The sequence below is a fragment of the Lacerta agilis genome, chromosome 7 (assembly GCF_009819535.1).
Source record: "Lacerta agilis isolate rLacAgi1 chromosome 7, rLacAgi1.pri, whole genome shotgun sequence".
Lineage (NCBI taxonomy): Eukaryota > Metazoa > Chordata > Lepidosauria > Squamata > Lacertidae > Lacerta > Lacerta agilis.
This window is the reverse complement of record NC_046318.1, coordinates 30,996,552-31,023,541: the sequence shown is the minus strand read 5'-3', so window position 1 is coordinate 31,023,541 and position 26,990 is coordinate 30,996,552. Positions and strand designations below refer to the sequence as shown.

Genomic DNA, 26,990 nt, shown 5'->3' with positions numbered 1-26,990 from the left:
TCTAGAACTCTCTTGAAAAGAGTGAAGACAAGTTGCAAGGAGAAACTGGCAGGTGGAATAAAGCTTGTGCAGCCATCCACCCATTATTTCTCTCCTGAAAACTGCCCCCTCCCAAAGCATTTATACAACATTTAGAAATCCTTGCACACTTAATAGTGCATTCCTATTCATGCTTACTCAGAAGTAAGTCCTAGTGTGTTCAGTGGGGTTTGCTTAATAATAATAATAATAATTTTTTTAATTTTTTTATTTATTTATTTATTTATACCCCGCCTATCTGACTGGGCTTCCCCTGCCACTCTGGGTGGCTTCCAACAAAGATTAAAAATACATTAAAATGTCACACATTAAAAACTTGCCTAAACAGGACTGCTTTCAGATGTCTTCTAAATGTCAGGTAGTTGTTTATCTCATTGACATCTGATGGGAGGGCATTCCACAGGGCGGGTGCCACTACTGAGAAGGCCCCCTGCCTGGTTCCCTGTAGCTTTGCTTCTCGCAGTGAGGGAACCGCCAGAAGGCCCTCGGCGCTGGACCTCAGTATCCGGGCAGAATGGTGGGGATGGAGACGCTCCTTCAGGTATACTGGGCCGAGGCCGTTTAGGGCTTTAAAGGTCTGCACCAACACTTTGAATTGTGCCCGGAAACGTACTGGGAGCCAATGTAGGTCTTTCAGGACCTGTGTTATATGGTCTTGGCAGCCACTCCCAGTCACCAGTCTTGTTATATGGTCTTGGCAGCCACTCCCAGTCACCAGTCTAGCTGCCACATTCTGGATTAGTTGTAGTTTCAGGATCACCTTCGAAGGTAGCCCCATGTAGAGCGCATTGCAGTAGTCCAAGTGGGAGAGCATGCACCACTCTGGCGAGACAGTCTGCGGGCAGGTAGGGTCTCAGCCTGCGTACCAGATGGAGCTGGAAGACAGCTGCCCTGGATACAGAATTGACCTGTGCCTCCATGAACAGCTGTGAGTCCAAAATGACTCCCAGGCTGCACACCTGGTCCTTTAGGGGCACAGTTACCCCATTCAGGACCAGGGAGTCCTCCACACCAGCCTGCTCTCTGTCCCCCCAAAAACAGTACTTCTGTCTTGTCAGGATAAAACCTCAATCCATTAGCCGCCATCCATCCTCCAAACACCTCTAGGCACTCACACAGGACCTTGATTTCCTTCACTGGTTCCGATTTAAAAGAGAGGTAGAGCTGGCTTTTAATGGTGGAAGTTGCCATTGAACTTCCATAAGATTACACTGCGTGCTGCAGTCACAGGAGAAAATGTCATTCCTTCCTAGTAAAATCATTAGATACTGTATGTTTGTGTGGGTGGGTACAAAATGTCTGCTGACAAGTGATATGTCTTTAAGTGTCATGTGACAAGATTTGGTGTGAACTATAATTGTTGCCAGATGTTTGCAGCGAGATGACGTGTCCTTGACCATAATTTGAGCCACACTTAATTCCATCTGGTTTTGTTTTTTACCATAAAATGTCAATTATTTAAAATCCTGCATTCCTAAAAAAAAACCTGTTTTAAGTTCTGCTCTCATGACAGGCCTATATTAGGACCAGTAGGTATGCTGGGGTAGCCTTCATCATTCAATTAGGACCAAGAAAACTGTTTGAGGTGTTTTTATTGGGTTTATTGTCATTTGCTTTTATTATGAAAAACAGGACTAAAGATAATATTTTTTAAAAGGAACCAAGAAAACAGAGATGACTTACTCCATGTCTATACTAGTGTGGCCTATTTTCACAAAGAGCACTAGCGCACTGCTTTGCGGTGCTTGAAAATATAGCTTTGAAACGCAGTTTATGTTTTAAGAGGATTTTAAACTGTATTTTAATGTGGCATCTTAGAGCACTGCAAGATGATGGCACAACCACACTCTAAGCAACCACACCTGCAGTGCCTCATTCTGAGGAAGGACCCCAGGAAGGACCCCAGTGGCTGGCTGGTTGTGGGCTGTAGATCATAGTCTTCCCGCCATTTGCTGCCTGAGTCACACGGCTCTATGTGCCTCATGATATGGCCAGCCTTTTCTGGAGGGATGAAAGTTCCTCACCCATGCAGGAAGGGCTTTAGAGTTATGAAGTACATGTACTGAAAGCTAATCGGAGCATTCTTTTTTTCCTTTTCTACTACTATGGAACTACTAGGGCATGTTGGGTCTGCAAACTGTCCGTTGGCCATCAATGACTTCGTCTATCAAATGTTGGCAATATCCTAATGAAATCTATATTATTATTATTATTATTATTATTATTATTACTACTACTACTACTACTACTACTATTTATTAAGACAGTACTAGAAAATATAAGCAGTAATTCATGGGGTCCACTTCACCTCTCTTCTAGCCCTTTAACAGTTCAGGTTTTGAGCATTGGCTGTTTTATTTGACATATGGCTACAGTGGGTAGTTTTGTTTTTTTGTGGTATGGAAATTCTGTGTAAAACTTGAATGCATGCCTAGCATTTGCTTCACTTGTGCTATTAGGAATGTAAATACATAATTTTGGTTAAAATGTGGCTTTCCCTCCCATAGTCCACCTTCTTTTTGAGTGTATATGTATATGTATGTGTGAGTTGAAGGGTGAGGGGACAGTTGCAACTTGCATTATGCTGGGCAGCTATTTCTGTACCTTTAAACTCCCACTAAGATACCTGTCTCTAAGAAAGGACTGTGACATCTTCAGCATCACTTTTAGTGTGTGTGTGTTTGTGTGTTATCATTCTTTTGTCAAATATTTATAGACCAGATCAACATAGCAATTTATAGATGACACAGTGGTCAGGAGAAACTTGACATCCAACAGCAACCAATCTCACCCCATTTGCAGCAAAACAAATCCAAATTATTGTAGCTTTTCATTTTGTGCTTGGCAGAAAATATTGAACTTAATGAGATTTGCCTGGGGTGAGTGGACGAATCCAGGAATGACGCTGATATGGGATGGGAACCCAGGCAAGAGTTCTAGTCAAGTGGCTTCTACACAGATGTCAAGTGCTGTTGAAATTTTCCCTGGTTTACCTTCCCAAGCATATCCATGGTATAATTTTTGCAACCTTAATTATTGATGTACAGTATTCTTTCATTCATTCAAAATATTTATACTGTACCTCATCGACAGTGTTCAAGATGGCTTCCCACAAAATAAAACAAGAAATTTCACAAGCTTGGAACACATAGTTATAGTAATACAGTGGTACCTTGGTTGTCGAACTTAATACATTCTGGGAGTCCGTTCGACTCCCGGAACCATTAAAAACCCAAGATGCGGCTTCCGATTGGCTGCAGGAGCTTCCTGCACTCAATTGGAAGCCGTGGAAGTCACATCAGACGTTCTGCTTCCAAAGAACATTTGAAAACTGGAACACTTACTTCCGGGTTTTTGGTGTTCAGGAGCCAAAACGTACATGGACCAAGGCATTTGACAACCAAGGTATGACTGTAACTGGTAGTAAGTAGTCTGTGTGGTAGGGCATAGCCACCCGCTCAACACCAACATTGCTGCAACTTACCTAGTCTGGACAGGGCATGGTGGCTGCAAGGTCAGGTCTGCATGGGGCATGCCTGCAGGAGCACTGGATTAACTCCTCCAATGGGCTCATGCAGACCTGACCTCACTGCTCTGCTGCAGCAATGACGGTGTGAGGGAGATGGCTTCACAGCTCTACCCAAGCATGCAGGCCAATGCTGCTAATAGTCAGGATATATATACAAACACACACATACACACACACACACATCCCATAGCTAAGTTGATAAAGCACGAGACTCTTAATCTCAGGGCTGTGGGTTTGAGCCACACGTTTGGTGTAAAGATTCCTGCAGCGAGTTGGACTAAATGATCCTCCTGGTCACTTCCAACTCTGAGTCTATGGTTCTATGATTGGCAACGCAGCAGGTGACTATAATAATTTGCACCCTCAAAGCTGACTGAAAAAAAGAAAGGTTTTGTGCTTCATCTGGAACACCGTCAGCAAAGTACATTTACCTACCAAGCCCGCTTTGCATTTACAATTTGGATTTTTCAAGCTACCAAACAAAAGGAAAAGGAAAGGCTATCTATCTCAGGTAGGAAAATGATTCCCTTCTAATGGCTGTCAAACATCACTGCCAAAACCCTATTCACATATGGGAGGATCATGTTTTGTTAAAACCTGCTACTTGTTGTCACTCGTGTGTTTCACCGGCCTATTCTCTTGCTCCAAAAATAGTATGCCCTGTGGCAGCGGCTTATTATGATGAAAGAGATAAAAATAATTTATGATTTAGACACATCCAGAATACCTGAGGTAACACAAGATCCGGTTCCTTCATGGAATGTATGGTTACATTTTCCACTGCTCTATAAGCCTTTTCGTTGTTGTTGGCTAATTGTTTTGCATTTCTATTATTCTGTGGCTGGATCTGTTGTTTGTTGCCTCAGGGAAATATTGCTAGTTTCTGAATTGCCTTTCCTTCCATGACAGAGTTCCTAACAACACTCTTCTTCCTTTGTGGTTATGTAATATTCCTATTTACACCTTTCTTACTTGAAAGAAGATTGCTGTGTTTTAATCAGTAGTGAGCGGAAATCCTGGCAATATAAATCCATGTTGCAATCCATTTAGGGATTTTGTTGTAGCCACCAGGGCACAGAGGAGTTACATCAGCACCAGGGCCCTGCCATATTTTCCCTGGCCCTACCCCACCCCTGAAACTACTATTCACCCCATTAGAAGAAACTGGCATGGATAATTTTTTTAAAGAGAGCACACAGGAGATGGTGAAGGGAAAGTGGGTTTTTTGGGGTGGGGTACATGGCACAGGGGAAGGGGGCTCAGCTACCCTCCTCACAGCATAGCATTCCTGATTGGAATGGAGGGAGAGTAAAGCATTAAGGAGATATCAAACCCAATAACAGATCTCCAACATCTCTTCTGGTTTGAGTTACCCTTAATGCCACAGAGGGGTATGTTTGCCATTGGCTGAGATGCTCAATTTATAAGGAGCTCAAGGCAAGCAGAGGTGGGGTCTAAAAAGAGGGGTGAAAGAAGCAGGAGGAGTTTAGGGAATCTGAGAAAGCTACATGCCAAAGGAAGGAATAGGAGTGTAGCACATGGATGTTGTGAGGAAGACGGCTCTAAAAATAATAATACAGTGGTCAAAAGGAGAAGGCAAAGAGGAGAGTCTTAAAGAGAAAATATAAATGGGGGAGGGAGCTGGGAGAGAATGGGCAGAGAAAAGTGAGGTGCATTTGACCAGGAATGAGTATCGGTGCAAAAGGATGCAGCTTAGGCCAACAGATCATTTCAAATCTGAGACAAATATCCTTGTATGATAATGGTATGATACAAAGTTAATGCGATCTAGCCTAGAAACTCAAAGGTTTTACTAGTTGGCTGCTGGGCGAAAGTCTATATAGTATACACAAACATAATCTGCCTAAAGGCTTATTTTGACCCCCGCAACATCACTAGAGTATACAGTAATTCCAATTTTATTGATGAGGATCCTGAACCAACCCATATCCTGTGACCATCCTCTGAGGCCCTTCTTTGTTTGGCTCCTCCATGAAAGGTTAGCAGTACGAGAACGAGCCTGTTCTGTGGTGGCTCCCAGCTTGTGGAATGCTCTACCCGGGGAGGCTCGCCTGGCACTTTCTATACATATCTTTAGGCACCAGGCAAAAACATTCCTCGTCTCCTAGGCCTTTGGCTAATGACACAATCTATGGCAAATTAAACTGGGCAGGGGGGGGGTAGTGTTATTGTTTTTGTTTGTTACTGTGTTATGCATTTTGGTGTTGTTATGTTTTAAACTGCCCTGTGATCCTCGGATGAAGGACGGTGTGGAAATTTAATAAATAATGATGATGATGACTTCTAAGCTCGTTCTCAGAAGAACTTTCATCCATCCCCACATTGTTCCACAGGCTGTGAGAAAGCTAACAAGTTAAAAGGGGTGCTGCCTTTTGCAGACTCTCTCTCACACAGCACAAAGGTCCCTTGGGAGGAGTTCAGAGTCACATATCCCTTACTCACTGGCTGCAACACTGAGGTGATTTGCATGTTTAAAATAAATCGAACACCTCAGGCAGGGCTTGCATCATGCATCGCCCCAACCACAAGTCCTTTTCAACAGAGGCAGCTCACACCTTTGGCAGCAAGTCTTCAAGTTACAGGATACCAGTTGATGTAAACGCAAGCGTGAATCAGCCCAGAGGAGCGGGATGACTTCTCACACATCATTAATGATGTGCTCCCACATTGAGCTGTAGCACAGGAAATAATACCAGCTTATAATAAGAGGACCTGAATAGGACTACTTAAAATAAAGTTGGGTTGCTTTTTGTTGGGGTTTCCCCCCAAAGAATCTACTGGTTGGCTACCATTATGACTCTCTTATATGCCTTGTTTTGCATCATTATGCCTCTGTTAGAGTACAGTCAAAGTACCTCATATTATAACGTTACAGCTCGTGTCATTTATTTGTCAGTTTTTTCCTTGATAAGACTAGGCATAATTCCTCAGGAAAAGAAAGGGAAGGAGAAAACTATAGACAGACATTGTAAGTGACCCAAGCCCACTGGGCAGAATTCTTTCGTGTTATTGGCATAAATGTTCCATCTGCTCCATTGCTGTCGTTTTTATTATTTGTTTGAGAGTCGGCCTTGTATTCAGTATTGTAAAAAGCAGCAGGCATTTTATTCTCTGGGAAGGAACTTACAATTTATTCCGAATTCAATGGAAACCAAGGGCATTCAGCTCTGAGAAGGATCAAGCAGTGCCCTGCACGTATAGTCAGATGTTGTATTGACATAATTCCATACATTAAGGACCATTGTTAAGAGATGAAGCCAAATAATGAGTTTTTCATGAAATACATTCAGGGATGACAAGTTTATCTTCCATCCCAGGATTCACAGAAATTAAGCATTTTACTGTAAGTTAGCTCCACCTGAAATGGAACCAAGTTTTTAAAAAGTCAGGCACAAGTAAAAGCCAGCACTGTGTTTTATGTGTTTCTGGAGCACTGGGTCCCACAAAATTATGAGCAAAATGCAAAAATGGTAGCAACTAAGCATGCTCCATTTCTGTACTGTCATCTCTACATTCATGGAATGATGGGGAATTCCTGGCCACCAATTATCTGATTGGAGGAAGCCAACATGGTGCCTTTCTGATGTTGTACGCCAGTTCCCGTCTTCCCTGACTATTGGCCATGCAGTCTGGGGCTGATGAGAGGTGGAATCCACCAAAATCTGTAGGGCGCTACATTGGCTATCCATGATCTAAATGGTGAAGAAGAGTCCAGCTTCAAAAGCCCTGTGCTTTTTTTCTTTAAAAAATGTGTAGGGGTACTCTCATTCTCCTCATATTGAAATGCTGCCCCTCAATGAGGTCAAATTTAGATTCAGAAAATGTTTAGGGGTATGTGTACCCCCAGAAAAAAACACTGCAAAGGACCTGTGTAAATGCACCTCTACATTGTCCTTCATTCCTCTGTTAGCAGTATTTGGGGGTTAAGGGCCAATCCTTATGTAGTCAAACTGGGAACACCCACACATAAATATACTTTCATAAATATACTTTCTGAATTCACTCTGCTGCACAGTGATATTCTTAGGTGGAATATGGTGCAGTGTCTTGCTAATTTAAACTTTGCTTTATTTTTTTATTTTTTTAAAAGCAGGCTCAAAAACTCAGGGGACACTTTTCAATAAAAATAATCTTGGGTCATTAAACTGCAGATTCAGCATTCTGGAGCCCATGCTTTAAATTCTTGGTTCCTCTGCTGTTTAACAGTCTCTGTTCTTTAATTTGCATTTACAAATGGTGTATATCGTGGTAAAGTCATAGCAGATCTGAACTTGCATTCTTCTATGCACCAAAGCATTTGTGCTGTAGTCTGTGGTCTACTCTTGTATCATCTCATTAATATGATATGACACATTTTGTACTGGGGGGAAAGACATTTTAATTTTATTTTTAATTGTATTGTTTTAACTCTTTGTGTTTGCCACCCACGGCTCCTTTGGGAGGAAGGGCATAATAATAATAATAATAATAATAATAATAATAATAATAATAATTCATTCTTTTCTCTTTTGCCAATTATCTCCCATTTGTTTTCATTGTCATAAGCCTTAAGAAAGCTTTGATCTCTGGCTAAAATAGTCTGTGGTTTGGCTTAATTTAAAATTAATAGATGTTTTCATAGTAGCTTTGATAGGACCAGGATTACATCTATAGATCATTATTTTATAGCAAAGGTTACTTTGTGATTCTAAGAGCACCCAATTCAATATTAGGGGGAGGGTAGAGGAACTTCAGAAGAGTTTGCCTTGTAGGCAAAGCGTTTAAACTTTGTATGTTAATGTGATGAAATATAGTTGCCTCTAAAATAAATAAATAAAACTATTGTTATCAGTTAAGCTACTTTGTTTACTCTGAAGCAAACTTTTCCATGGCAAGGTCATTTTAAAGTTAAATTCAGAAGAAGAAAACCCTCCTTATTAAACCACAGTCTTGCCACATCCTGTTGCTGCAACATCTGATGGGTTTAACGACAGATTTTTTTTTTACTTTTCAGGTCCCTTGACAGGTAGCGTGGTCACATGACAAACCTGCCTTTCTTAAATCTATTTTGGATTCTTTTTTAAAGAGGGGGTGCGTGGTGCTAGTGGGAAACTGAGGATGGCATGGAAACTTTCGCTCTGACAATTTTTTAAGCGGAGAGCTTGTTGGGAAACTGTAGGTGTAATTGGCAAGCTCACAAAAAACCTCACATGTTTTTTGAATGCTGCACAAATGGTTAGCATAGGAAGGATTCTGCTCATCTCCAAGAACAGTATAATCTTAGACTGAAGTTTATGTCTTGAATTTCAGTTTGACCACAAACTGACTTGTATGATTTTTAGCATGCCAGCTATCTGCCTGTGTCCCTAAGTTACCCCACGTGCAAAACGAGTGTTAAGATGAGAAGCCCAGTCTTAAAGAGATGTAATTACCAGATTGGTTTATATAAAAGCCACTAATGTAAGGGTTCTGTAAGGGTTCTGTGCAAGTGGAAAGAGGTGTTTGTTAAATATTTTTAAATTATGAACGGATCCCTGCATCTGTTGACATTGGGACACAATGTTCAAGCTTTCTTGAAAAAATGAAAATAAAGAATAAAACAAACCATTAGTTATCCTGTTTGCTTCTAGATATATATATATGTGAATGACATCACTTAGTGACTGAACCACATTTTCATTCCCGAAATACGATAGTTCATAAAATAAAGGATTACACATTAAGCTAATAAAGGGAATCCAACCCAGAAGCACACCTACTCTTCTTCTTTTTGTTTTCAAACAGATGTTGGTGGGTATTTAAAGTGACAGTAGTATATTAATGACATATTCTCAATGACAGCCAATCAGGAGGGCCTCTTGAGATCCAGAAGTCAGACTTCTGAGAAGGAAACCTCAAGTACGGACATACAATTAAGGGCTTCTTCTCATGGGCATGGCAATTCCTGTTCCATATGGAAGAAGTCTGCCATTGCTCCAGTTTCTGGAAACAGCAAGCTGCCTTCTACAAAGCTTCCTTGGTCCATATTGCTCAATGTTGTCTACACGGATTGGCAGCAGCTCTCCAGGATTTCAGGCAACAGTTATTCCCAACTCTAACTGGAGACGATGGGGGTTGAACCTGAGACCTTCTGCATGCAAAGTAGATGTTCTTCCACAAAGCTATGGTCCTCAAAACATCAGTGTGTGGTAGATTTAAGCTACATACTCTTCCACATCGCCTGGAACTTCTGAGGTTACTTGAGGAGCAGTGACTCAGAGGAACTGTTTCCTACCCACAATGGTGCTTAAAAGTGCTGTGTCAATAGAATTTCAAAGCAAGTCCAAAATCAAATGTTCTGTCAGAATGGCCAAAGTGCACAGTCTCAAATATTTGCTGATGATTGGCTGGCCATGTGTCCCCCCGATTGTAGCATCTTCTCAGAAGATTTGATGTCAGGAACCACTCACAGGTCACTTTCCATTAATGCAGTATGACATACCACAACACTTACTTTCCATGGTTATCCACCAAAGTATTCTTCTTGATATGAATAAGCAATTGGATTAGGCAAGGCAGGTAGTGTTGCAAGCTGATCAGACCATAGCTGTCAACTTTTCCCTTTTCTTGCGAGGAATCCTATTTGGAATAAGGGAATTTCCCTTTTAAAAGGGGGAAGGTTGACAGCTTTGGATCAGGCAAGCAGACAAGGCAAGCAGCAAGCTGATCACACTGAGAAAGCAAAGCTAGAGCAAAAGTCATACAGAGCCAATCAGGCCCCCCATTGGTTGATCAGGTCACCTGACCCAGCCTTGTTGACAAGCTGCAATACCTTCTCTGGCCATTACATTTGTGGTGCTGCTGCACAGAAAAGATCAGTTCAGTAAGCCTTTCAGCCCGTGAGCTGCCTTGGTGCCACAAATAATAAGGTAGCTGACCTCTGGTGCTCAAGGGCCCCGATACCTTACACAGATTTTCCTAAGGAAAACTGGTATTTAGATGTACGAAGTTGTCATAGTCCAGTTTCTCTTTAGCCACTCTGGAACCCAATTTAAGTTGCTTTCTCTCTCTAAAAATGTGCCATAGCGATGAAATACTTTTTTTAAAAAAAACTCAAACTCATATTTTTAAAACATTTTATTTAAAAAAAAATCATCTGTGCACAGCTACAGGAAGTTTTGTTTTTGATCAGCATGGTCTTTTCTTGCACAAACAAATGGAATTATCCAAGCAGAAAGGATCAACAGCCCACAAGCAAAGGGAAATGTGGGCTTTTCCAGGCTAATTCCATGACGTGGGCATGTGTTTCCCCTTCCCTGTGATGTTAGGAAAGCTCCAGAGTGGTGACAGCCTTCCTGATGACATTTTGTCTATCTTAATGTAAATCAAGCAGTGGCAGGGACCACAGGGAGGAGGGGTGGAAATAGAAGGGATGTTGTGCAGCTCACTGTTGATATGCTCTGCCAGGTTCAGTCATTTCCTGCCCATCTGCCAAAAATCACAAGCGATAAATGGACATAGCCGGAGTGTGAGAAACTGCACAGCTCAAAAGTCGAGCAGGGGGTGAAGGGAATGAAAAAATAATAATCACGAGTAACGAAAACATTGCACTACTCTGTTCATCCCGCAGGTTAATGCTTAGATTATAGACCCTGTCAACTTCTTTCTTTAAATGCCTGCTATGGCTTGCTGCCTTGTCCTCAGAGGTTTTCTGGTGGCGAATAAGGGGTTGTGCGTTGTTGTTGGGTGTTTTTTTAAAAACAAACAAACCAAAAAGCACCCACATTTGTGTGCTTTCCACTATTGAGGAAGACATGTCGATTTATCTGTTTCACCACTGTTGGCTGCGAGCAAGCAAAAACACCAATTTAGGTCCCTTATTTCTTTCATCAACTCTCTTTCCCACTGTGGAAACTTCAGCATACGGAACCCCTATCCAACTGAGTCATAGCCATTTTCAAGCATTCAGGTCAGCCCCCTGCTGTTTTGTGTGTTATGCTTGCAAGCTCAGGTCAGCTTATGTGCCATGGATCAGTTCTTCTATAGACTTCCTCTTCTTTGTCCCTTTCCCCTTCAAAGCCAACCCAACTGGTGTGTGTGTGTGTGTGTGTGTGTGTGTGTGTAACTAAATTGCAGGGATGAGTGATGCAATACGACAAGGTCCCAGGTGCTCCTTTCTAATGGGAGCCTGGGAGGCTCACATGAATTTCCTTTAGGATTATGGGGTCCTTTTGCTCTTGTGGTCCCGTCCTGGTTTGATTGGCTGCTTACAGGCATTTTATGCTTAGCATCCGTGACCAAAGAGAAACAGGCAACACTAATTCAAGTGCCTTTAAGTGTGTCACTTTTGGCAGAAGTGTGTATAGAGCAATAATCCTTCTCTCCTTCTGTTTTCTTTTTCCTTGCAGTAAATGAAATAATAAGGAACGACCTCTCCAGCACCAACGTCCATTCATAGCTGGCTGTCTAGATATCCTGCTTTAAGCTCCACTGAGACATCGGCTTCAGATAAATGGAAGGTCCTCCCCGGTACCACTCTGCTCTTTCCCTTTCTGGAATATTTGGAACAATTACCTCTTCTCTGTGTATCTATAAAACTAATTGGCTGGCTTCAACCAAGGAAACACCTTCTGTCAAGAAAATCATCTCAAGGGAAATGGAGGACACAAACTCTGAAATGGTGCATTTCTCAAGTTGAAATAGGAAATGTGACACAACTGGTGACTGACTGAAAACTGGCTTTCTTTTCCTTTGGGCTCTACTGGAAGTGCCTTATTTTGTTAGATTCTGACATCAGGACATTGTATTGGCAGCTTTCGATATGCTGCCATCCAAAGTATTTCAAGGCACAGTAACCATCAAACATATACTGGAACTTGGGATGTGTTGGAACTGTCTGTTGGTATGTGTATAAAAACCCCTGTTGCGTTGTATCAGCTAATTCATACTCAGAGTAAATTTATTCAGATGATAGGCAAGATTTTAGTGGGTCTACCCTGAGTATGATTTAGTTAGTTACAAGCCATGGAAAGTAAAATACGTGTCTGAATTCCTGGATTTCTTCACTTTTGAACTGTGTTTTACATCTTGTTGCCTTATTCCTGATGCATTTTTTAAAAAAACAAACCCAGATTGTCATCTCAGTTCTATACTTTTCAGCCTATTGCAGATCTTTGCTCATGTATCATAGGACTGCATGTTAATACTTTGACTTAAATCCATTTCTATACATAGCACAAGAAAATAGAACAGCACAAAATATTAAGGTTGATGGACAAAAACGTGGATATCTATCTTTTCCTCAACTTTTATGCATATGCTTATACATACAAACTAGCATTTATGCATATATATACATACATACTGTGTATATATACAGTATATGCCTTGTGGAGGCTTTGAATTCGGCAATAATTTCTGCTTCTGAGAATGCAGTCCTGATCCCATGCAAATACTCTTGCCATTACTATGTTGTGGGTTTGTTATGTTTAAGACAATTATGCATTTTCTTTCCTCAAGCTGATAAGCAAGCACTTTAGACAGTCCCGAAGGATGCATATGAAATATGTATTAATTACCAAATGACAAAAGATGAGTTAAAAGCAAATGTAAATACCATTTTCAAAGAATGTAAAATATTTGTTCAGTTATAAGATAATTATCCCACTGAAGCCTTATAACTCTCTGCTTTGTGTACAACAAATATTACCAAAAAACCAAACATTTTAATATGCAATGCTGTATAGTATGTTTTCAGAGCAGCTTCAAGTTTATAGAGTACATATGAAACTTAAACATGTAATGTAGTCTTTGACATGGTATTTCGTACAACCAATAATGTTGTTACCATATAGCTAGTAATGGCATATTATGTCACATAGACAAAAAGAAAGCATGGCTCCATTTTTAAAGCATTTAACATTAATATTGTGCCTTAGGAAATACGAGTGAACTACTCCACAGTTACTAAGGTGGTGACTGATTACAGTGTACAGTTAAAGCAAAATCAACAGGTTTCACAAAAAGGTGAAACAGTCCTAAACATTTAGAAATATTACTCTGTACAATTATGTCTTACTTACTTTTTTTTAAATGAAAAGCCATATTTGTAACATTTGCACATTACTGTGAAAACATAAGAATATAATATGGCTGTATGTAAATATTATAACGTTACTGGTCCTTCTAATTGGGTGACTTCCCAACTGCTTAGCAAGAGATATTTATCCTGTACTGTACTCAGCTTTGTAGCAGTTGCATGCATTTCTCCTAGACTGCCATATTATATATACATATAAATTTTGACAGTTTTCAGCTAAACTTGTAGCTAGAAAATACATCAAACAAAGCACAACTTTCCACAGAAAGCTAGATTGGTTCAACTGTTTTTGACTCCTGCGGGAGGGGGATTTTTCATAAAACGATACACTTTAAAATGTCATATGTTAGCAGCTATATTCTGTATATTGCAGGCACTTCCGTTTCAGGCAACTTTCAGTCTTCCAATATCATAATTGTACCATTCATCAAGAAGTGCTTCTGTATAATTTCCATTTTTTGCAACAGAAACTTGTGCTGGAGCAACACTCCATAGATTAAACCATATTTTTCAACATCCCTTGCCAACAATTGCTGTTCCTTCATGTATTCTACATTTAAAACATGTAGTTGCCAAGAAAGACATGGAGTTCCGGTGTAATTCTCAGACGACCATTTCTCTCAATTTTCCTGAAATGTCAGAAGAGTGCAAGTGGAGGAACCTTCAGGCGGGCCAAAGGATTTTTGACTCTGATACAGAAATATCTTGGGCGAGGTGCTGACCACACAAGCACCACAATGTTTGCATTTCTGCAATAACTTTAGCAAGATAATCATATGTATTGTTCCCGGTATGTCACACCCTCTTTTTGTCATTGTTTATTTGTTTCATTTCTTTTGAGCTCTCTTGGAAGTTTGTTACATTCAACCCTAGCTCTGAAAAACTATGCATCTCTTGTATATGTATCCATGAATAATAATAATAATAAAACCTGGTATGAAAAACCCGTATCTGATAAGAATTTTACATTCATTTTGTGGTTTGCTTTTTGCTTATTTGTTGGCAGAAATGCTGTTGGTTCAGGGTAGATGAGCACATGCAACAGAACAGGGTGGGAACAAGCTGGGAACATCTTGAAAATGTAGAATGGGTTATAGCAATGCAAACAAAGAAGCACATTTTTTTGATGCTCCCATAGGTGAAGAAAGGAGGGAGAGAGTATTCCAAGAACAAAACTAGCAGAGCGCAGAGCAGGCTGATATCTCTCCAGGATACGCTAGTTTTCGTGTGTGTATCGTCATGGAGAGAAGCATCCCAAACTGGCATTCCTAGCCCTGCATTCTGAGCTATTACACACCACTCATACCATGTCATTCTGTGGCATGCATAGATAGACCAGGGCTCAGTAATTCTTTCTCTGGCAGAATACAGCATGTTGTTTCAAGTTCAAAATGTATGCAGGACTCTCATCCCTCAGAGATCATCAGTTCCAGAGCCATGGTGGATTTGCTTCCTGACAACATGAACTTGTACTAGTATAGCAGTGTGCCAGCTGGTGCTACTCATTCCAGATAATTCCTACCATACAACCATTGATTATCAGGGTATGAGCCAGAAAGAACTCTGTGGATAAGGCAGTGGCTGGTGATCAGTTGCAGGACATAAAGTCAGTTACAGTAATACTACAGCCCATCGGCATCCTGTCTCTGGAGGTCAGGTGACACCAGAAGAGCACTAGAGGTCTGGCCCTCAGCCTGCCTGACTCTGGCTTCCAGGTAGCCTTCCACCCTCCAACACAAATGCCTGATATTCCATCCCATCTATGGTTTCTTGGGATTGATATTTATGGGGGCAGTTTTTACCAGGGTAATTAAGTCCCAGTTTAAGGCAGGAATGCTTCATATTTTAATGAGAAAGTTGTGTGTACAGTTGTATGCGCAATGTCTTCTACGTTGCATTACATTAGGAACCAGGGCAAACCTACATGCATGACATCAGGGGTGATGCTAATCTGTGCTCACACATTGGGTTGTATCCAATGAAGTCATCTTGTTCAGGCAAGGACTTCCGCTTGCACAACAGAGCACCCCCCTCTCTCTTCCCCCCTGTGCCCACTATCTGTTCTGGGAGTTCTTTCAAACCTCCAGAACATTTGGGGAGGCAGAGGATGGAGAGGAAGTTCTATTGTGAAAATGAAAGTCCTTGTATGAACAGGATAACTTTGTTTGATACGTTGTTTGAATGCAGCCCATCCCAGGTTCAATCCCCAGCATCTCCATGAAACATTTTGGAAAGGGAAGGAGCTCAAAGATAAATAGATATTTCCTATGTACAGTGGTCCCGTTTCAAACTCCATTTGAAAGATCTTGGTTAAAGGATTGGAAAAGAGCTCTGCCAAGAGCCTTGGAGAACCACACAGCACCACAGGCATATAAGTTGCCATATAATTACAGTTCAGTTTTTGTTATATATGCTAGCTGTGACTCAGGATTATGCAAAATAAACACCAAAACTAATAGAAATGTTAGTATATAAAGTTCACATGTGTAGCACCTAATACCTGCCTGTGTATCTGTTTTAACTGATTTTATTTTATTTTTAAGAGAAAAGGCACGTATCTTAAAAACAAAGTGAATGTCTAAACAAAATCGGAACTACATGGGAATGCTGAATTGCAGATGTGGGGAAGTTTTGGCCTTACAGATGCTGCTGAACTACAATTCCATTCATGCTAATCAAGCATGGTCATGTAGTTCAGAAACATCTGGAGGGTCAGATTTGCAATTATTTAACAAGTTGTTTTGGTCTCTCTTCTTTCTCTTGCATTTTGTAAGATATTTATTGTGGTCTGGTTCTGTGTGCTCATGCACATGTGCATTCAGAAAGCTTTAATTAGCACAGATTTGTAAACAAAAAATGCATGCAAGCCAGTGCCCAAACCTTTCCCATTCACTGCTCACGCGTATAAATCTGAGATTTTTCCCTTTAATTACAAGTGTGTCATTCTTATATAGGACAACATGCTAGATTAATACAGGATTTGTACTTGGGTGATGGTAAGTTCATAGCAAATTATTCCCCCCCCCCAAGCAAATTGCCAGTAACTCACACTGCATGTACATTTGCACATTTAAAGCAGTGACTCCTTGAGAGTGCGAAGGCAAGAGGCATGCTGCTAAATTACATGGTGGATTCCTATTAGAGAGCCATGCTTCTCTGTCCTCGTCTGCATATGAAGCCTGGAAGAAAACGGCAAAAAGACACACCCTTTCAGACAGCATGCACAAGCTGTAGAAAAAAACCACAACATTAGACGAATTTGTCCAGCAGTAAGTGTTCAAAAAAAGGGTGTTTTACTATCCTGTATTGTAGGCAGATTGTGCAAGAAGTGACAACAGCTCTGGGCAGCCATTTTTTCTTAGCAGAGGAAAAAAACTCAACTATTTGCCAGTCAATGGTTAACTCCATAACAGAGATAGGAACAGCCGTCAAATTATTTCAGAAGGGACCTAAAGTAGAGCCCAGAATTTCAGAATTCTGCATGAGGCAGATACCATTTTACATGGCCAAGGGGTACAGAACATTGTCTAGAACACTATACAAGCTACAAAGTAAACCAGTTTCTCTTCACAGCATATGTGATATGAGGTCATAACCACGATAATTTCCTTAGTCGTAGAGTAGCTGTTGGAAGAGGACTACTGAAAGCAGGGACAAGCAATAGTGTTTGGAGAGACTGGTGTGCCAGCAGGAGCTCCTGTGGATATTGATTTAAGACCAGATGCCAAACCACACCATCTGCAAATAGCCTGCAGAATCCCCATTCAAAAAGAATATCAACTAAGTGTAGAACAGCCACCCTCAGAGTGAAGGGTTAGCATAGCTGATTCACAGGGTCCATTCCCACCCAACTGTTAGAAACCTAAACTGTTTAACTACAATAGGCTGGCACTGCAGAAGAATTAATGCTCCACATGCAACTTGAGGCCTAACCTGGGATACTGATACCTAAGGTTATGACTACTGCATAGGTACCTGTATATGGATGCCATTTATTGTTTAGAATCTGCAAAAGTCCTTTACAAAGTTTGCTGTTTTGTAGGGCACTTGGTACTCCTTTTTTGGCAAGGGGAAAACTATTGTCATCTTTTCCAAAGCCAAAGCATAAGTCCATGCAGTGCTTTTTTTCTTTTAAAAAATGTTTAGGGGTACTCTCATTTTGACTCAAGAAAATCACCGTTTTATAGTTCACATCGGGGAAAATAAATACAGTAAATGGCGTAAGAAGAAGTAGAAGTAGAGATGGCAATTGGCCAAATGCAAATTGGCAAAGCCCCGGGACCAGATGGCTTATCAGCAAAATACTACAAGGTTTTGAAAGAATGGCTTATACAACCCTTGATGGAAGTTTGCAATAAGATAATTAAGGGGGACAAAGCACCCAAAACCTGGAAAGAAGCCTATATAACATTGCTCCCAAAACCAGATCAAGATAGATCTAATGTAAAGAATTATAGACCCATCTCCTTACTGAATGTGGATTATAAAATTTTTGCAACTATATTAGCGTCTAGATTAAAGAAGGTGTTGAATGAATTAATATATACATAGAGATCAGGCAGGGTTTCTGCCAAAGAGACATATGAAAGATAACATAAGAAATGTGGTGGATATACTGGAAAGATTACAAACAAAAATAAATTGCAAAGCTATATTAATGTTTATAGACGCAGAGAAAGCCTTTGACAACGTTTCTTGGAATTTTATGAAGAAGAATTTTGAGAATATGGAGATGGGGAATAGTTTTATAAATGGCATCAAAGGAATTTATTCTGTGCAAAGAGCTAAGTTGATAATTAACAATATAGTTTCAGAAGAAATTAAAATTGAAAAAGGAACCAGGCAAGGATGTCCACTTTCCCCCCCTATTGTTTATTTCAGTCCTGGAGGTTCTGCTGAATAAGTTAAGGAATGATGATGGGGTGAAAGGCATAACAGTGGGATCTAAACAATATAAATTAAAAGCCTTTGCTGATGACTTAGTGTTGGAAGGAGGGTGTTAAGTTTACCGCATGTTATGTGTTGAAAGAAAATATTATGAAAATGATGTATAGATGGTACTTAACACCTGTGAAAATAGCTAAAATGTATCATTCATATGATAATAAATGTTGCAAATGTAAAGAGAAAGAAGGAACGTTTTACCACATGTGGTGGATGTGTCCAAAGGTAAAAGACTTCTGGGAAAAGATTTATAATGAATTGAAAAAAAGTATTTAAAAATACATTTATTAAAAAAACGGAAGCCTTTTTACTAGGAATACTAGGTGAAGAATTGCCCAAAAAAGATAGAAGATTCTTTTTGTATGCTATGACAGCTGCGAGACTATTGCTTGCCAAGAATTGGAAAACACAGGACATTCCGACGATAGAAGAATGGCAAATGAAGATGTTGGACTATATGGAACTGGCCAAGATGACTGGACGAGTCTGAGAACAGAAGTAGGAGACTGTGGAGGAAGACTGGAGTAAATTCAAAGTATACTTAAAGAAATATTGTAATATTTGAAAATTGGAAAGATTTTGGAAGTAAGATGAGGCTGAGGTTTATAATGAAAATGGTAAAAATAGGAAATTATGGTTATAAAGATAGAAGATGATAAAAAAGAGGTTAATTTAGAGGATTAATAAAGTTAAGTAATGAATTTGGAAAACTGCTAAAGAGGTATTATAATGGAATTCAATATGAGGGATTGGAGGAAGTCATGTAAATAAATGAGGAAAGATAGGATACTAAAAAATGATAATTTGTGTTATAAGATGTGATGATGTATACCAATTTTGTTAATGAAAGTATGTTGTAATCTTTTTTGATTTATGGAAAATGAATAAAAAGATTTTTTAAAAATAAATACAGTAAATGGACAAAAGTATAAGGATTCACAAAATGTTTAGGGGTATGTGGACCCCTGTGTCCCACCAGAAAAAAGCACTGAGTCCATGTATAACCATTTAGCCTCTGCTTTATTTAAAAATGACACCACCTGTCTGATCATTACTCTAGGATTTCGACTTGAATTTGTAGAAATAACTTCAGTTTTCTAAAGGTTTCTGTGAGTGCAGTGCTCTCTGATTTGGGACTACAGTGGTACCTCGGGTTACAGATGCTTCAGGTTACAGACTCCGCTAACCCAGAAATAGTACCTCAGGTTAAGAACTTTGCTTCAGGATGAGAACAGAAATTGCGCGGCAGCGGGGCGGCAGCGGGGCCATGGCGGGAGGCCCCATTAGCTAAAGTGGTAGAAGAAGAAGAAGAAGAGTTTGGATTTGATATCCCGCTTTTCACTACCCAAAGGAGTCTCAAAGCGGCTAACATTCTCCTTTCCCTTCCTCCCCCCCAACAAACACTCTGTGAGGTGAGTGGGGCTGAGAGACTTCAAAGAAGTGTGACTAGGCCAGGGTCACCCAGCAGCTGCATGTGGAGGAGCGGAGACGCAAACCTGGTTCCCCAGATTACGAGTCTACCGCTCTTAACCACTACACCACACTGGTACCTCAGGTTAAGAACAGTTTCAGGTTAAGAACAAACCTCCAGAACAAATTAAGTTCTTAACCCGAGGTACCATTGTAGAGCTTTTGCCCATGGGAACCAAACTTTCCACTTCAGAAGTGGAGTTTCTATGAGCCAATGTGAGTGAAGGAAGCACTTCCACCATCAATTGGCCCAAATTCCATCACTGTGACAAGCAAGTGTGAGCTATCCTGGACCTCCCATTGCAGTAATCTCTGCAATGCCTAGAATTTATTCTGCTTTATTTCATGATCCAGCCAAATCAATAATGCTAGGGGGAGTAGAATATTCCTAGGACACGGGCTTCTGGTCAGGGATGGTTGCATATAAAGATATATCTTCATTTGATGTTTTACATGAACAAAAAATATCCAGTGTTGGGTGTAGTACTTAAAGAGTACAAACGAACAAAGGGCTCATCTGTCAGCGTGGCTACCTATAGGCCTGGTAATTGACCTAAAACCCCAACATTTCCCTTTCCCTTCCCCACACCCAGCACCATGAGATTTAGAAATAATAAACATTCCATCCATTTTCGATTGACGCAATTACACACAGGAATCAGATTGCAGCATAACCCTGCAAAATGAAATGTTCATCACTTCTGTAAGGTGACAGAGAACACAGAGGGGGTCACTCTTTGCCATGTAACCCTGATTTCTATCTCAATAATGTGGCTGAACTATTTGGATCAAAATGAAAGCCACAAAATTGACTCAAACTTGGCTTCCAGTAGTTTTGTGTGTCCAGGTGGAAGCTGGAGATTCCTGGACAACACCAGATTTCTGGCTGACCTCCCTGGACCTCTGTATAACACCTATAAACAGATGCTTGATTGCTATTTTTTCACTTGCAATGGAAAGAATCCCAGGGTACAACTTTCATACATTACAATCCCAATCCCAAAATTTTCTATACTTACTTTTCTGAACTCAATGGGATTTTCTTCTTAACTGACAGAAGAAGAGGAGGAGGAGGAGGAGGAGGAGGAGGAGGAGGAGGAGGAGGAGGAAGAGGAGGAGTTTGGATTTGATATCCCACTTTATCACTTACCCGAAGGAGTCTCGAAGCAGCTCACCATCTCCTTTCCCTTCCTCCCCAACAACAAACACTCTGTGAAGTGAGTGGGGCTGAGAGACTTCAAAGAAGTGTGACTAGCCCAAGGTCACCCAGCAGCTGCATGTGGAGGAGCGGAGACACAAACCCGGTTCCCCAGATTACGAGTCTACTGCTCTTAACCACTACACCACACTGGCTCTCAAGGTATAGGATTGTGCTGAAAACTACCTTCCCTGTAGGAATTTAGTATTATGAAGTGACCCTTTGGAGGGATTCGATAACCCAAGGTAATAACATTCTCTTGCTCTCGGAATCACTAATACAGATTCAGATCTTGGAGGCCCTGAGTTCCTTCCTTTTTGGCTGGAGGCAAGCTCACTGAGGTCAATGCCACACTGCAGAGTGGGAATGGGACAGAAATTCAAGTCAGTTCTTATTCACCTGGTTCACACTTTCAAAACAATATGTGAAGTAAAAAAGCAACCCTTCAAAATTTGCACTTCTTTGAATATTGCAATTCAGTTTTCCAGCTAAGTAATAGGTGCAAAAAAATGCATTAATATTAGGGGAAATTGCTTTGCAAAAAAATATGTACAATAGGCAAAATTGCATACAAAAAGGTGTTTATTGGGAGAAATATGCACTGTAAAAAGCTGGTGAATTTTCAGGAGCACTTTTTAAAAATCGCAAATTGATGTCGAAACATAGGGAACTGAATTTAAGATTGGAATAATGAGAAACAGAGAGAAACAGAAACTGCTAAATTTACCCATCCCTACTGTAGAGTTAGTGTGCAGAATATTATAGTCATCATGATCATTTGTCATAGGATGAAATGAGATGGCACCTCCCGTTTCACCAAAGGCTGCAATTCTGAGCATGCGTTCTTCTGTGTAAATGTCCATGATGATTGGGTTGCAAGCATTCATTATATTAAAAATGTACTTAGGATTTAAATAACATTGTTTGGGCGATTTTACCCTGCTTCTATAGTCAGTTCAGGACAGTTTATTGCTGAATAAATTAATACAGTGTACAGTAAGCAGAGACAAGCCTGCAGCAATGCATAATGAGGCATGCAGTTCCAAGAATTTATCTGTTTGTAGTACTGTACACAGTTGTCCTTGTTGCCATCTGTGAAATCTGTTGGAAAGTATGCAAGGAGCATATATCCCATGGCACTTCCTGTCTCCAGATTGTTATAGTCTCTATTTGCCTTTATGAATGAATAATTTCCGTCCCTGATAGAAGCTGCTAGTGAAGTGGGGATGGAGGTATGAGATCCATTGGTGGTAATACATACTGGAAGAGTTCAGACCTCACAGGAATGAGCCACAAGAGGCCTTAGGCTTGTGTGTTACCCGCCCCCTTGTCCTCCAGTGCTGCCATAAGAAAGAGTTTGGTGACTATTTTATCTTGTTGTTGGGTCTGAACTCGACAAGCTGGTTGATCATAACGGGGACTTGTTTGAAAGAAACCAGCTCCTAAGCATGAGTTATGAATCTGGTTGTTTCAAGGAACCACAGTTAAGATTATCCAGTTTACTAAAAAATGGGAATGTAAGCTTCTGATCTCCTCTCAGCTCTGCTAGAGTAGGATATGTGGAGGCACACAGGTCCAATGTTTGCTGTGACTCATTTTTGTTACACTAAACCAAGGCTGGTCTTTATGTCTGAACTAGTTCACTGTTTGTCCTATAGCTTAGCAAGTTGTCAAATGATATCAGGCTATAAATTAAAGCCGTTTTATTACAATTATTTGCATGGTTTTAGTAATTTTTTATATATGTATTATTGTTTTATTATATATCAATTATTGTTTCTTCTATGTTTTTAGCGGTTCTCATTCACTTTGTTACATGGAGAAATGAAGAAAATGGAGTCATGGCACGCATTCCTTGCTTGCTTACAGGATATTCTGCCAAATTGCTAAATCCAAGGTTTTGAGGTTAGCCCTCCCTTGATCCTGTTCACTTTTCTTCCAGAAACATGAGCCATTCTTAACTATATCTGGTGTGGGGTTTTTTATATATAACATGATCTGTTTTTTGGTATGGAGAACTGTTGCTGTGTTGGACTCATGGAATAACTGATACAAAATAGGTAAGACGATCTTTTCATTGGGTAGCTACCAAAAGTGACTAAAAATATCTGTGTTGGGGAGTAACTTTGGTCTCTGTTTATCTAGATGACAATTAACTGTGTCTCTGTTTTGCTTGCATGCTGTATTTCCTGAGAGCTTGCTTACCCACAAACAGAAGTTGATTCGTGAAAAGGGATCACCACATCTACTGGGGGGGGGGGTTGTAACCAGTCCTAGTCACACTCAGAGCAGACCTGTTGAAATTAATGAACCCAAGTTAGACATGCCCATAAACTTCAGTGGGTCTACTCTGAGCATTGGCTATAATCTCCTGTATCTACTGAGGCCAGGACAGTTTTTGGCTCTTCTGCTAAGCTTGGTCAACTATTATTTCAGTAGCAGCCATTGAGGCAGTGCAGGTGGGGCTTCCCAACACAATGAGTTGCTGCCACTTCCTAAAAGGGAGAAGTGTGGGAAATGAGGCATGGAGTCAGGTATAGCAGAAGAGCCAATCTGACATACCTGCTGCCACATGCTGCACCACACCTCGCTCCAGGCATGTTACCCTCTCCCTCTCAGTAAGCACCAGAGACCCTTGGTGTTGGAAAGCCAGAAGAGCAATGGAGGCCAACCAGCTGGTACTGCATTACTTTTATGAGGTCAGTAGGATTTGGAAGAGGTAAAGGAGTACAAGGAACTTCTTCGTGCAGTGCATAGTTAAAGTATGGAACTTGCTCCCACAGGAGCAGTTTGAATGGGTTTAAAGGAGGATCGGACCATTTCGTGGACGACAAGTCTACCAATGGCTGCTAGCCATGATGGCTATGCTCTGTTTCCACGGTCAGAGGCATTATGCTTCTGAATACCAGTTGCTGGAACGTGCAGGAGGGGAGAGGGCGCTTGTGCTCAGGTCCTGCTTGCGGATTTCCCCCTGGAAGATCAGGGATGCAGGGCTAGATGCAGGGCTGCAGGGCTTCAACCATTTCCCAAGCTTGTTAGAAAAGCTCAGTACTGTTTTCTTCTCTTGCTCTTTGCCCAAGAAGTGAAATTTGCAACAGGTAAGTTTGGAGTGCTGCTAATAATGCCTGCACTTCCAGGCCTCGGAGCATCATCAGCAGTTCTTCAAGACAGACTGTTATCAATACCTGAAGCCACTTTGGACCTCAGGAATGAGATGGGTTGTCAGGCCTGAGTAAATGGGAGTCAAATATGTATTGAAGTCAGACTCACTAAGGACGGAATAATCAAAGTCATCAAAGCTCAGTGCATAATAGTTCAAGACAAGAGGTCTCGCAAATATTGTTCCAGTATCATCATAACCACAAGGGCTACTCGGATGTGGTTTTTAGAGACGTTTAAATTAGCAAAGAGTGCTTGTCATTAATCTTTTATAATGGCTTCTGGGAGGCACAGTTCATTTAAACATTTTACATTTTTATTACTTATGTATGCAGGGCAGCAATTAAAGCTGTCGTGGTCATATAATGAAGACTAATGAAACCAAGAGTATGGTAAGTTTTTCATTTGCTGTCAGTCTGAATAATCTTCTTTCACCCAAAGCACGAATGCTCTCCTTAGAAGTTGCAACAGGCGACAATGTCAGCATCGCCACCACTTTGTGAACTTCAAGACCATTCACACAAGCATTTTAACAAGACATTTTGCTGCCTGAGGCAAAGCAGAAAACGGTGCCTTCCCCTTTGGGCATAAAACCCCGGGGGTAACTATTTTGGTGCCTGAGGCAGAAAAGCCCACAATTGTTTTCCCGTTTCTGTGCCACTAAAAATCCAACCACAATAGATTATCCCCCTTTGTGACGCTCCATTTCAGCTTCCTGAGGTGGCTGCCTCACTCTGCCTAATGCTAGGGCCAGCTCTGCATCTTGTTCGAAGGTAACTGCACTTGCAGCATCTTAAACTGATTCTCAGAACTGTCTGTAGCAGATAATCTAGCGTGGAATGGAGAATCTGCCAATGAAGGCAGCTAATCTAGTGTCAGAAACTTGACACTGCGTTAACTGCCTTCACTGGAAGATTTTGATAACCAGCACAGTGAGTGGGGGCCCTAATCCTGAAACCCAAAGGAGCCATGGGTATTCAGAGTAGACAACACCGGGCAACCACTGCTGTGGCCCTGTGCAAGGCAGTTTCCTACATTTCTTTGAAGCAAAGAATATTAGACTAGTTTCAAATGCAAAGGATCAGGTCAGCTGAGAGAGTTTAAAGGGATTCTTCTGATTAGGAGCCCGTTTTGGAATCTCTCAATACTTCAGCCACTACAGCAACACTGTCTTCACATCCCTTATGTCTGAAGATAGTGTAAAGTATCACTTTAAAAGCACTTCTTGTACAGAAAGCTTTTCTCTCACATACCCAGTAAAAATTCCAGAATCTGAGTAATGCTTATTTGACTTTATATACAGGTTTTGACACACTTAATTCAGTTGAAAGACATCGATTGTGGCAAGTTGATAGTGATGCAGACCTTGGGAGAAATGAAAAAATGAGAAGCAGGGAGAAACAGCAAACTGATTTATTCAACCAACCCTATCACAAACAGTCCGTGATGGTGGCATTGCACCTTTATTACAACTATAAGAAGAAAATATCCTGCCCTGCATATAATGGCCTTGCCTTCCATTTCTTCCACTCAGTCTCCGTTCATTGAATCTGTTGTAGACTACAAGTCTTCTGAGGAGGGCTGTTGTTTTTTTCTCCTCTTTTTACACAGTGTCAGCTCAGAACTGTTTTATAAAGAAATGCATTCTTTTTAAAAATGGGAATGTTAGACTGACTGGCAACACAATATTGCATATGTCTGTTTAAAAGCAAGCCCCTCTGAGTTTGAGGGGGCTTTCTCCCTGATAAGAGTGTGCAGGATTGCAGCTTCTTTATTCTGAGGCCTAGAAATTATTCTGTTTGGTGCCTTGCAAAGGGGTGAGCGTTCCAATGCAAAAGCCCGTGATGAGATAACAACATCTTGATGGTTGTGTTTTCTGGGCCACTATGAAATAGAGTTTTGGAGGGGAAATGGGGATTAGTCATCCCACAATTAGTCATTCTGCAGTGTAGTTTGATCCATGAGCGATTTGATCTGTGCTTCAGAAATGCTGTGCTGTGACCAAAGACCCAATTTTCAGGGTGGTGACATGAAAAAGTTGATTGCTGCAGTTTTGGGTCCCCGGCTGAGAAGGTCAAAGGGAACGTACACCATAAGCACAGCTATGTCTAGGCATGCATTTATTACATTTCATTTGCATCTGTACCAGTTTCACATTTCACTTTTTCCCTCTACTTCATCTTTGCTTCCTTTTCTGCCTTTTGGAGAGCTATTTTAGAAACCCTCCCACCCACAGAATGCAGTTCACCGATGCTTTTCAGTAATTTCCTCCCCCCCCCCCCAGGACAACCACTTCCCTCTTCTTCTCTCAGTCGCATTCTGTACCAGCACCATGACTCTAAACGCCCTCCTTGAGTTCCCTTGAGTTTTGTCAATGTGGGGCAGCATCATTAAGGGTTAGCAGATGAACATTGTATTCTAATTGCGTTGCCGCCTGAGCAAGAAAGAAACCAATAGATGGGATTAACAAAGCCACAGTTTGATTGAAGGCACATGGCCTATTCCATCAGCTAAGACCAGTGTGAAGGTGGAAGAAAAGCCCTGCCGTTAGACTGTCTGTGATGGCCACCTCA

The 26,990-nt window shown here is 40.9% G+C and overlaps 1 protein-coding gene across 3 annotated transcripts in view; it reads left to right on the top strand.

The window, feature by feature from the left end:
* Nucleotides 1–14,568, top strand: part of NFATC1 (nuclear factor of activated T cells 1) — a 130,473-nt gene extending 115,905 nt beyond the window's left edge. For all 3 annotated transcript variants that reach the window (XM_033154763.1, XM_033154764.1, XM_033154762.1), the window contains exon 10: nt 11,956–14,568. In XM_033154763.1, the coding sequence (XP_033010654.1) occupies nt 11,956–12,005 (50 nt within the window). In that variant the 3' untranslated portion in view covers nt 12,006–14,568. The remainder of the gene's footprint in view (nt 1–11,955) is intronic.
* Nucleotides 14,569–26,990: the final 12,422 nt, after the last annotated feature.